Here is a 13699-nt window from a genome sequence, read left to right on the forward strand (position 1 = left end):
CGAGATGGAGACTGGTTTAAACCTAAAGCGAACTTTTGTGTTTTATTGTGCAAAACATTAAGAACTAACTGTACACCATTACAGTTGGCACTATTACGATTAGCACTATTACAATTAGCACGTGTTAATGACTGCAAATATGTCATGGAGTAGAATGTCCTTTTGTAGTGTGCGTTCACATTTGGAGCTTCTCTTAAATGATTCTCAAACATGTTCAAAATGTAATCGATGAAGTGAATCCTGATTTTAAAGACTAGATTTTCCTTTCATTTTTTATTTATTTATTTTTTTACAAAATTGTGCAGTACTACTGGGTAACACTGCCACTTTCATTATAGTCTTTTCCAATATTTGGGCTATGGATAACATACTAATATGGATAATATATGCACACACAAAGACTCCCTCCTCTGTACCATATATTCACTGTTCCTCCTCTGTACCATACATTCAATCTCTCTGCTCTGTACCATGTATTCTGATGGAACAATAATTTTTGGGGTCAATATTTATCTTGAGGACTTTTCTTTGTACTAACTGTAAATTTTGGGTTATTTTTCTGTACTACGATACAGTTTGAACTGTAGAAGGTTGGATTATTGACTTCTAGATACACTGCCTGGCCAAAAAAAAGTCACCACCTGGATTTAACAAAGCAAATAAATTGGGTTTGCTGCAGTTGGTCAGGTTTAGGTTCAGCAACAGTCTGTGCTCAAAGAATGAGACCAGCTGACACCTAAATATACTGAATGACCAGGTTATTCCATCAATGGATTTTTTCTTCCCTGATGGCACGGGCATATTCCAAGATGACATCATTTTCACACATGGATTGTCCACCTCAGAGTCCAGACCTTAACCCCATTGAGAATCTTTGGGATGTGCTGGAGAAGGCTTTGTGCAGTGGTCAGACTCTAACATCATGCAAGATCTTGGTGAAAAATGAATGCAACACCGGATGGAAATAAATCTTGTGACTTTTCAGAATCTTATCGAAACAATGCCAGGCAGTGTATAAATTCATTATAGATACAAACTAATTACTTAAGTTTTTTTAACATGTGTACATTTAGAAAAGTTATTGAGGGATAATTGTACTGTATGGTTTGGTTTAAATATTATCATTTATAGTCTATATTTCCTTCAGCAATATATCACAGTTCAAAATGCATTATTGTGACAGGGCTACACATGTTGTCCCTCCTCTTCTTTCTATCACGTAGTTATTCAAATCTACTGCCTCTGTTCTTATTGGGGGAGTCCTTTTAAATTAAGTTATCAGCGTAGCATTGTCTTATTACACACCTGGGTGCTGTTAGACTCTCCGCACCTGCTCAGATATCATCAGAGCCAACAGGGAATACAGCGACTGTCTGCTGCACCCGAGCGCAGGGCCCAGGTGGAAAAACAAACTCACATGCAAAATGGAAGCTAATTTAGCCAAGAAAAATGACTATACAAGCCATTTCTAGGAGCAGATTTTGGAGGTTCTATTAACCTTATGCGGAATATACTTGGCTATTATGCAAGTCTGTGCCATCACTTTTATGTAGTACTGGATAGGATTTTTTTTTTCATTATTCCATGGAAATAGAAAGTTAAAGGGCTCATATTGCACTACTTTCTGACCTGCTCCACTGTATTTTTAAACTTGTACTACTTTTACTAGTAGGTGCACTGCATGACTTTTCTGGTCAGGGTCTGGCACATTCTTGTCTCCAAGGATATGTTATATTTTTGCCTAGAATTCTGTTTTAGAGGTAATACTGTGAAGAACACTGAGTGGTGTCACGTCTCCATAGATCTGACATATAACTTGGCCTGGTGGCATTACCTACTTGAAAAGATTCGTTTTGTAATGGGGAAACTTTGGAATATTCTTGGTCGAGCAATGACATCTCCATGGAGACCAGCAAAAGATGGACTCTTCACCAAAAAAGTTGCATAGTGCACCTTTAAAACATACAGTAACTTTGAGGATTTGTATTCATTTTCTTTGATAGAATTACACTTGTTAATACCTCAGTTTCCTCATTTGACATAACATATTAACTTAGTGAAACTTGGATAAGAAAAAACTATTTTTCTTTTGTGTTGATAAAAGTCAGACTCTGATCAAACCTGCAGCAGTGAATTACTCCCTCCACTCCCCAACTGTGGAAGGAAGTAAGAAATCCAATTCAGTTTGATCGAGTCAGACAAAGACACAGGAGCCCAAGAATCAAGAAACACGTCTGAGGTTAGCTACAAACCTTTTCATTCTCTAGCATCTGCTCAGGGAAGTATTCACGGAATTTTAACTAGAAATACAGTTTTCCTAGTGCTTTGTAACATCTTAAGTCAATGTTATGTGCTTTTCATTCAAGTGTATTCTAAAATGCCTTACTACATCTGTAAAAATTTCCAGAAAGTTGAACCCAAAAAGCTTTTTTTCAACCATTCCCATTTGATAGGCAAACACTTCCATCTGACATCTGCTTCTCTACAAGATTGCTCCCAAGTCTATGTAAACTCTAATGAAATGTCTATGGTTAGCTATAAACCGTTTTACTCTCTATTCAGGGAAGTATTCACTGAACTTTAACTAGAAATACTCAGTCTGTAATATCAAATGGGCGGAGTCAATATTGTCTGGTCTTATTTTAATTGACTGACTGACTTATCTGTTAAAGGTTCTATATTAAGCAAAATTGGCTCTTGCGAGCTTTAAGACATGTTATAATGTTGGTACCTCATCAAAAACATAGCTGGAGTTGCGTGTTGTTTCATTCACACATATTTGAGTAACACTTTATTATTAATCAGTCTACATCTCCAAAGCTCAAAATGCTCTGTTTCGCCTTGTGATGTCATGAAGTAGTACTTTTTAAGCTAACTTGTAATTTTGGTCCGGTAGAGGTTGGCAATTCCAGAGCAAAAATTATCCAAATGATTGTAGTGAAGGTGTATGGAGTTTAAAAACACAGTGGAGCACTTCCTGTATCACCACATGACATCACAAGATGGAACCAAGTGTTTTCTGTTTGAGAGAAGAATATGCAGAGTTTACGTGTTAAACGTGTGAATAAAACAAACACAACTCTAGGTACGTTTGTGATGAGGAAACATTATAACATGGATCAGAAAATAGTGTAATATGGGCCCTTTAAAGCATTTTTAGTGTCTTAAGTGAATGTTATTTGTTTTTTATTAAAGTTTAAGGTGAATTTCTAAAATTTATAAATTGAATCGATAATAAATTACAAAATCTGTGTAAAATAGAAGTCAAATTTTCCTAAACTGTCGACAAAAATCTTTTTTTTTAATTCTGATTTTGACAATTTCAACATGAGTGTTTATCCTGTCTCAAAGATTCCCAGAACACTTGGTTAATTCATTAGTACGATCACTACTTTACTTAATCGGGGCTCAAAAAGTAAAAGAAAAATAAAACAAAATAAAGTAAAAGTTTCCAACCATGATCTCAATACCAGACCATCTACAACTATGTGAAATCTGCCTGGTAACCCCATATAGATCAATGGTATGTGAAAATCCAAAATGGTGTCCCATCAAGTTCAGTTTAAGTACCTGTCATTTAAACATATTTATTTTTATTTAATTGTGATGTACTTGCCTTGACCAGAGGCTTGACCAGTCGCTGGCTCCTGTTGCTATAGCGATGACTGTGGATGCCATCTTTGTTTGTTTCGATCCCTGTGGGCACGTTGGGAGGAGTCAGCAGGAGTTTCTTCAGCTGCAAAAGAGAAAGAGACTTTATGAGAAACACTGTGACCTATATTATAGCCTGGGATCCATATATAATGCAATAATCAGGCCTTTTGAATGCATTTGCCATTTGTTGTGCCATTTACAGTCTAATAACTTTGAAAAACTGTACATAACAAGATGCGTGTGTAATCCCTCAGTAAAGTGGAGAGGCCAGTCTGCGCACAGTAAGAATGCAGGTCTTTTAATGTATTTTATAGCTGGAAGAAAAATCTGTAATTGGATCCATGCAAGATATACAAGTTCAATGCCATACTGTGGAATAACCCAGGCAGAGTAATAATATCCCAGTGGAGGTGAGCAGGTGGTGGACCCCTCTCCCCTCACCAGAAAAGTTATGTACAATTTTATTCTTTGTTATAATGTGCGAGCTATTGTGCCTAAGTAACTCCCCTTGTGGATTAAAGTTTGTTCAAGTGCTTGCACCACAGTTTGGGAACCCCAGAGCGCTTCACATAGACATGTCAGTGTTTAACATTATGGGCATCACGTTGTTGTTGTTGTTAAAATGCAGTCTACGCCGTGTTAAGTCTCAGATGGATGTTTGGACAAGAGAATAACTCAGTGTGCACGCCCAGGGGTTGAGCTAATGTACATTTATCATACGGCTAAAGCTGACAGCTACAAGACACGTTCACAGCTCCTATTTAAAACAGGCATTCTGCTGTTTCTATTTAATGCTAAAACACCCTCACTGCTGCAGGTAACTATCATTTTACAACCAGTACAAAGCTGCAACTGAATTTCTACTGTATTTTTTCACTTGCACTTTGTTGTCCACCTCTTCTAAGAGAGTTTCTGAAAAGAAATTCAAAGCGGACAACAAGAGCAGGTTGTAGAGGTGACCGCTCTGTGCCGTTGAGGAAAAGTGCTTTTGTACGACTCTCGTTTTCTTCTGGAGCAGGTCAGATGTGGAACACACTGCTGCTCATACAGGACGCCTCTCAACACAGCATTTTCAAAAGATTTAAAACAGAGGCTGTTTGAGGGTCAAATATGTCTCTGTGTGGAACTAAAGGACATTTTATATTGAGGGTTGTTGGTTCAACTTTTAACTTCTAACTTCAAATGAACTGTTCTGTAATTGTGTGTGTAGTAAGTGTGATGTGTGTATAGTGAGTGTGCTGTGTGTATAGTGAGTGTGCTGTGTGTATAGTGAGCGTGTTGTGTGTGTATAGCAAGTGTGATGTGTGTACAGCGAGTGTGATGTGTGTACAGCGAGCATTCTGTGTGTATGTGTTGTATGTGTAGTGAGTATGTTGTGTGTATATTGAGTGTATTGTGTGTATAGTGAGTGTGCTGGTGTGTTACATTTGCTGTTGCATGATTGCTGTTCTTTTCCCCGTCCTGTAGACTGTTCCGTTTGTAATAATGTTTGAAAAGCAATTTGTATTTGATAAACGCAAAACTGACCCACAGGTTGGCGTTGCAATTCCAGATCCCACAGATGAATGCTGTTATGTCTTTGGGCAAGACACTTAACCCACCTCACCCCCACTGTCTGTGTACACTGGCGTATGGAATGGATGTGTGTGTAAATGAGAAAATATAAACCATATATGACCATTTACTATGTGAGTATAATCTGTTATGGAAAAGCTGAACTACTACACTGATATGCAAAAAGTAAATAGCAGGACATAAACTTGAGGATGCTATAGATGGATTGCAATTATACATTTCAACCCAGACTTGGTACTCCATGGCTTATTCTTACTAATGCAACCCATGACTTCTTTACCATAGCATTCAAATTCACCCACACACATTTTTTCTGCAATTTTCACATACAATCTTTGGCAAAACACATTGATTTTCCTTGTTCTTACATATACCCAATGCTTCTACACTCCACTGCTTCAAATACAGTGAGATTAAGACACAAAAGCCTGAATCCTTCGCCTGTCTCTGCTCTGAGTATTACCTTTCAAATGCATATTAACACTAGCGCTCCCCTTCTCTGCAAAACCCCTCATATTTTATACTCATCTATTCACCATTGAGTAGAGCACTGGCATCATGACTGGCCCTATCTGATCGCACAAATCAGCTTAGAAAGAAAATCCCTTTGCTAAGCTGCACAGGAGAAGATGGGAGGAAGTACAGATGTGATCGGAATGGGATAGGGTCCTCTGGGGCATCTGGCGTAGTTTACAGTCAGGGAAACGAAACGCATCCTGGAGCATTTTGGGTTGCCCTGTAAAATCAAGCAAATGGGAAGAGATTGTGGAGAATGACGCGCAATGAAAAATGCCACAATAACAGCATTTACAAGAGAAGAAAAGACAAATTGCCAAACGACTGAATGCCACACGCAAGTCACGCTAAAGATGAACTATGTAACTTTCCTGGTTGGGGTGCGCCCCTGCTGGTCTCCATGGGGATGTTATTGCTTTGGAATGTTTCACAGTATGGCATTTAACATATATATCTTCCATATATTCAATTACAGGTTTGTGTACGGGTCCAAAATATCTTGAAAAATATGCATTTTTACTCTGAGCAGGATCACCTCTCCACAGATCTGACCACATCTGTTTAACCATTGCAAGCAAATAACTGCAAAAACATCTCCATGGAAACAAGCTGGGAATGGACAGTCCACCACAAATATTGCATGGTACATCTTTAAATTTACAGTATGTAGCTTTCTACAGGTCACAAATCAACTACGATTCCATGGAAACAGAAAGTTAAAACCATAGTTCAGAACATTCTTCATGTAGAAATATGAGTTTTATGCCATACTGTGGAACATTATAGCCAAAGGAACAACATTTCCATGGAAACAAGCAGGAGGCCCTACTCCAGGCCAAATAAAGGTCAGGTTTGTGGAGATGCAAGGCCCCTCACTGTAAGGACACATGTTTTTCTATGTTTCTCAGTGCAATAAAAACATACTGAAAAAAGGCAAAAAAGTGTCACACCGGGACTTTGACTTTGCCCTGCTTGTATCCATGGAGATTGAGAACTTTAATTCCAAACTGTGAAACATTCCAGGCAGACAAAGCTATTGAATTGCCAAAGACAGACAAGTGGTGAACCATCCTTCAGAAAAGTTACACAGTGCACCTTTAAGAATTGCCTTAGGACTGAGTGTTTAAACAAAAAAATCATATCACCATTTTCCAAAAGACAAGTTCATAATTTCCATTTCTGTTACGATCCATGTACACTTCACTGTAACTGGTTAAATCCACCTGTCAATCACCCCGAGGCCAACCAATAGGAGAGTGGGTGGGGAAAAGTATTTGAACATAAAGCCACAGTCCTAATCCAGATCATAAACACCAAATAATATACTACAATATTCATATTTTACAAACAGCATTCGCAGTATTATACATTTTTCATATTCTACTCTATTTTTCCTCTACACAACAGTGCCATTTTTCCATGCACATTTCTGCTTTTACAATATATTCTATGGTGCCAAAAGGAATAAAAAATGATGTACAAGGGCAACTCCACTGGCAAATAAATAAAATAGATGGACTGCATGTTTGGACAGGGAGGAGAGGAGCAGTAGTAGTAGCAGTGGTTCGTTTTCTAAAGCTGCTCCTGTGTGATTCACTGGGGTCTCTACAGGCAGTTTCATGTCTCCATCATGCGGCTCTATTGATTTTAAACAGAAACGTGAACGAGGACCAGAGCAAACTCCTGCAGAACAGTCATACATCTTTAAACCTCTGACAGTGCGGTGTGTAAAGGAGAATGGGTTTGGATACAGCAGTTATAGAGGTCGCAGCAGAGTGAACAAATAAAACATTGAAAAACGCAATTCATGAAAGGGTCAGTATTATGTGAGATTGACTTTTTGAAGCTTTCTACCATGTTATAAATGTTATTCCCTCATTACAAACATGCATGAAGAGGTTTTAGATGTCATCCACACACGTTTGAGTAATCTAGCGATCTCCCCCGGACCCTATTTAAACACTTCTTACAGTTATCAATATGATCCTGTCCAATGCTCAGTCCACCCATGCTCCCACACTGCAATTTTCCATAAAAATACAAAATTACCAAACACAAGCTGATTTGTGTTGTGATAGTGCTCTGAAGGGGGAGTGACTTAGTGTGGAAAGCAAAGGGAGAGGGGGCTCAGAGCGTCAAAAATGAAACTTATAAAAGTTGTTAATACGTTGTTTTCAGTGAAGATAGAATTTTCAAAACAATAAAAGGTAACATGGTGATCTAAATATGATATATGTTAGCAGTTCATACCACATACAAGTGTAATTAATACCCGCTCTTAAAATATTAGGGGCATTTGCAAAATAAAAATAAAAAACAACAAATTGATTTTTTTTTTTTTTTTTTAACCAAAAGGATTATAGATTTATATATTTCAGTTAATGTAGCAACACCAATTAGAAAAAAATTGTTTGATCCAGTGACAACCCTTCTTAACACCGCTTACTTCTAATGTATTTTAGGGTCATGGATTGCATTGTAAGTTACTGGTCAGATCTGTGATGAGACAATCCTTTTCACAGCAAGAATGGATGTTTATCAGTCTATTTTTCAGCAAAATAAAATATTAAAAAAAGTTACACAGTGCACTTTTAAAAGAAGTTTCAAAATGGTGGTAGAATTTAGTTATTCATATTTTCACAGGCTTGGTGGTTGTTCTCACTGATAAGACCATGTCAAAATTCACAGAAAAAAAACTATAGACATTTTTTTTTTTTTTTTTTTTTTTTATGAATTTGCCATTCTTTGACAAAACACATTGAGGACTTACCCAATGATTCTACACTCCACTGCTTCAAATACAGTGATATTAAGACACAAAAGCCTAAATCCTTCAATTATATATGTTTTTATTTTAATTGGGGGTTGCTACATTAACTGGAATCTATAAATGTATAAGAGTTTGAACCAATGTCACAACCCACATTAACACCATTTACTTCTAATGTAAACTTCATTTATAGGTTAATGGGTTGCATTGAAAGACTTGGGCCCTGCCAGGTTCTACCACTGTATCGTATCCAGACCAATGGTTGTATTTGTGCTTTGTGAAAGGGCCAAGTTGGCAGAGAGGGTTTAAAGATGCTCCCACTGAAGAGGAGACACTCTGGAGTCTATCTGTTTAAACATACGCGCCTTTTAAAAGACTGAAAACTGGACCGGGCTGAAGGCTGGACTAAAGCCACCAGTCATGGACCGGGCATGAATGAAGCCTCTGTGTTACACTGGGCACCATTCATAAAAGAGAGAGAGAGCGGGGGAAGAGAGGAGGAGGGACCGAAGGGAGGGAGAGAGAGAGAGGTGAGGGGCAGAGAGAGTATGGGAGATACAGGAGTGATGGGGGGAAATAGAGGGAGAGAGGAGGTAGGCAGAAAGAATGAGAGAAGGATGAGAGGGAAAGAGAAAGAGGGGAAGAGAGAGAGGGGGTGATAGAGAGTGGAGGGACAGTGGGTGAGGAAGAGAGAGAGAGGGCATAAGAGGAAGAGAGGTGAGGGGGTAGAATGAGTATGAGAGATAAAGGAGTGATGGGTTAAATAGAAGGAGAGAGGAGGTGGGAAGAAAGAATGAGGGAAGAGTGAGAGGGGAAGAGTAAGGGAGTAAGAGGAAGAGAGGTGAGGGGGCAGAAACAGTATGAGAGATAGAGGGGAGAAATAGAGGGAGAGAGGGGGTGGGCATAAAGAGTGAGGGAAGGGTGAGAGGGGAAGAGAAAGAGGAGAGAGAGTGGGGGTGATAGGGAGTGGAGAGAAAGAGAAGGAGGGAGAGAGATGGGGGGGTAAGAGGAAGAGAGGTAAGGGGGCACAAAGAGTAAGAGATAGAGGGAGAGAGGGGGTGGGCAGAAAGAGTGAGAGAAGGGTGAGCGGGAAAGAGAAAGGGGGGAGAGAGTGGAGGGAAAGAGGGACAAAGGGAGGGAAGAGAGTGAGAGTGGGAGGGGAGGGAGAGAGAAGAGAAAGAAGGAGAGAGAGAGGGGATAAGGAGCGGGAGTACATGGCGATTTGAAAGAGAGGAGGAAAGAGAGGAGTGGATAGGAAGAATGACAGAGAGAGAGAGAGAGGTAGCAAGGGAGTGAGTGAGTAAGAGGAAAGGCGAGAAAGAGGAGAGAGAAAGAAGTGGCCAGAAAGAGAAAGAGGGGTAGAGAGAGCAGGCAAAAAGTGTATGGGAGTGAAAGGGGGTTGACGGGAGAGCGAAAGAGAGAGGGAGATAGAAAAGAGATGAGAGAGGAGGTGAGAGGTAGGGCAGTTACGAAAGAGAGAGAGGGGGGGGAGTGACAGAGAGAGGGAGAGGAAAGAGTGTGAGTTCATGTGAATGAGCAGGAATGTACACAGTAGTAGTGACGTGAAAGCTTTTTAGAGCAGAGATAATTGGCGGGGAAAAATAATTAACAGATACGATCAAAAGAATGTGGAACTCATGCTTTGGACTCATTCAATTTACCGAGACAATTTATGACAAGTTGAGTAGAAAATGCTGAATGAATGTGAAGATACACACAACATGCACAATACAGTATATATCATAATGAAGATTAGGCTTTCCAGAAAACTACAAACATGGCCGACAATAGGTCTGCATGCAAATAAATTGAGCCACTATTAGAAAAAAGCTTATTGTGAAAAAAAAAAAAACCTATATTACCTTTAAAATTGCTAATAGCTATGGTAACTGCGCTATGTTTTACCATCATGCTGAAACCCGTGGATAGTTTGAAAGCCCATTGCATTACCAGGAAAACTAGTTCGTAAACAAAATGTGTTTATGAGTGTCAAAGTCCAGCATTTTTGCATTCTAATTTGTCACCCATTCCACTATCAAAAACCCAACTTACATCTCACATTTGTTTTCTGTCCAACTATGATGTCAATAAACTGTGTCAAAGTTCACCGTCACCTGACCTGTCGTCCCTCTCTTCACCAGCAGATGGCCCTCCTATCTCCTATCCATAAAGCCCCTGAGTGACAGCTGAGAAGTCACATGATCCACAGCTGGCCTCTGCAGATACACTGGGCTAATGTCATTACCTTCACTGTTTCAGAGAATGCCAATGTCAAACCGCTATTTTAAACCAGGCTACACTCAACCCAATGAGACGCAGGCCTCTCCAGGGGCTAAAAATAACTCACATCTCTGCTTTGAATCACATAATCTACAGAGGAGGAAGGACAAATTAAACAGGCTAAAAAAGGGAGGCGTGCGTGGTTCATTTTAGCAAAAGAAAACAGATCTGATTTGCAAAACACTGTAGTAAGCTAAAAGAACAGACAGGCTAAATGAGGGTGTTGTGGGTGTAAATATATTTCTGTTGATGTCATGTGATGTGGAGCAAGTAGTAGTTATAACAAAACTAGGTTGGGTTCGTAGGAGCCAGCTCTTATTACGAATACATTTTTACAGTTTGTAATATTACAAAAAAGTTGGAAAGTGTGCAATGGTTTTGTGATAAAGGTTCAGTTGAAGTAAGGGCTGAACGATTTCAACCATTGCAATTCTAGTTACATCTGTAGTTTAGTTTAAAGAGTCACATTTTGTTCACATTTTAAACACAGCCAGGAGCATTACTATTGATTCGGATATAAACAGAGATATGCTATAGTAATACAAGAAAACGATGCATTTCAGACCATCATCGTAAAGCGTAGTAGTGAGCATGTTAGTTTGATGAAATGACTGCAGTTTTGAGTTGATTTTGATGTATCTTGCAGCTGTAGAAAGAAAAATGTGACTATTTATGATTATAGCGCTTTTCCACCTTCAAAGCACTCAAAGCACTTTACATCAAGGAACCACTCACCCACTCACGCACACACTCATACACCAGACACTAGTGTACGCAGACACTGGGGACAAGGTGGGTTAAGTGTCTTGCTCAAGGACACAACAATGCATTTATCTGTGGGAGCTGGAATCACACCATCAACTTACAATCTTCAGCTCAGTGAAAAAAACAACAGCACTCAAACTGAGCTACTGTCGCCACTGTGGAACATTTGTGCATTCCAGGCAAAGCAATAACATCGCCATGGAGACAAGCAGGTGGCTGACTAGAAAAACTCCACCAGAAAAGTTACTGAAATACTATTACTACAATACCAAAGTTAACTGTACTGGTTTTAAGAGGAGCTTGTATCTAGCCTACACTTCGTACCTTCATGCGTGTCTGCTTTCTGCTATATGCAACACTTATAAGATATATTTTTCATTGTTAATCACCATGGCAACAGTCAAACGTTCTGTCAAACCCATGGTACACCTATATATTTCTTGATTGATTTTATGACATTGTATTAGTTGGCTCAATTGGTCTCAACTCCTGACTTGGTTCCCACTAGATGGAGACACAAACTTAAAACACTTGTCACTGATTAAACGCCCTCTGCTGAATGTTATTTTGACAGAGAGATAAGTTACCAGGCTCCAAGGGCATTCAAGGTGAAGCAGTCATGTGAGAGCCAGTGTGTTTTGGCACTAAACAGTGATGTGGCCCCCTGACTGTATGGAGGTCTGCTGACGGTACTGTTATGAACTAAACAAATGACTTGACACACAACCTGTATGACAATTATCTTAACACTACTAAAAATACTGGGTTTGACCTGCATCGACCTGCGGGCAGTGATAGTATGCAAAATAATACAGACTGTGTTAGAAATGGTGGTTAGATCTACAGAGTTGTTAAGTGTGATGTAACGTCCGGGTAAATAGGCAACTTCACTTTTTTTTTTACAATTCTTAGACCCAGAAGTGACATCACACGTAACATCTCTATAGCCTCACAATAAGGGGGTTCTGGGATTCCTGGGTGCGGCTTTTCAGTGTGGAGTTTGCATGTGCTCCTATTTGTAGCAGCTCAGTTTAACCTTCCATCTGATCGCTGTAATTTTGTTTGTGAGTATAATGCCAAATAAAACTCTAAACACGGTACGATTGTATTTATGCTTGACGGTGCAATCTGCGAGTTAAAATGCATGGTGCAAAATCTTATAAAATCTTATTTTCTCTGAGATTTTGCTTTGTCTAGAATGTAAAAAAAAATAAATAAATAAAGTATATCTATTTCTATCTGTTTCCATTGAGACAAGTAGGTGACTCCACTAAACCAAGTATATTTTGACAGTAAACATGACTACAATTTTTTAATAAACTTGCCCTGCCTACTATTTGAATTAATAAAAGATATATACATTTATCCAGTATTGTAGAACATGCAATGCAATCAAATTTTCAAGCATGAGACAAACATGTGACAAACACCAGAAAACGTGCATGTTGGAATTTGAATGGATTGAAATTAAAGTTGAGATTTAGTCCTGGTTTAGACCTGGTAATATGGTTCAGTCATGATTTTGAGTGAGTTTAGGATCATTTTAGTCCTGTTTTACATGTGGATTTTGTCAGTATTTTTAAACTATAACTTCTTGGCAAGAACAGCATCAGTTCCATAGCACCCAATCCCATTTAAAGGCACAATACCAGAGTTTTACCTTGTTAAAAACATAAAAAAACAGAACTTGTTCATTTTAATAAGTTTGCAGTGGTCCAAAGTTATTCCTTGTTTACCTTATGTATTCTGAACGTCTGAATTACTCCCCACAATGAAGTTATAAGTGGAGTTTGCCATTATCAATGATTACCATGCAAGCAGTGCACTTCCTGATTATTGGACCATAAAACACCTTATAATTAGATGGAGACAGAACACAGTGGTCTTCTCTTTATCTCGAGAGCTGCTTACACAATATATCTGTACTGGGGCAAGACAAATTTCTCTGAAATACATAGTGAAAAAAATAAGTGGTAAACCCCCTTTAATTTTGATTATACTAAATGCTGCTTTGCTAAATTCAAAACAAACGTACGTGAATGTTTGATCCAAAATAGTTGAACCTTGATTTCCAAAATGCTGATTTACTGTATCACTGAGTTTGTACCAGTTTCCCCTCTCCTCTGCCTCTCAAACGCT

At 38.9% G+C, this 13699-nt stretch overlaps 1 protein-coding gene across 2 annotated transcripts in view; it reads right to left on the bottom strand.

The window, feature by feature from the left end:
- ppargc1b (peroxisome proliferator-activated receptor gamma, coactivator 1 beta) overlaps positions 1-13699 on the bottom strand; it is a 132112-nt gene that overhangs the window by 15451 nt on the left and 102962 nt on the right. For both annotated transcript variants that reach the window (XM_033974333.2, XM_055224884.1), the window contains exon 4: positions 3617-3736. In XM_033974333.2, the coding sequence (XP_033830224.1) occupies positions 3617-3736 (120 nt within the window). The remainder of the gene's footprint in view (positions 1-3616; positions 3737-13699) is intronic.

The sequence above is a fragment of the Periophthalmus magnuspinnatus genome, chromosome 10 (assembly GCF_009829125.3).
Source record: "Periophthalmus magnuspinnatus isolate fPerMag1 chromosome 10, fPerMag1.2.pri, whole genome shotgun sequence".
NCBI classification, from domain to species: domain Eukaryota; kingdom Metazoa; phylum Chordata; class Actinopteri; order Gobiiformes; family Gobiidae; genus Periophthalmus; species Periophthalmus magnuspinnatus.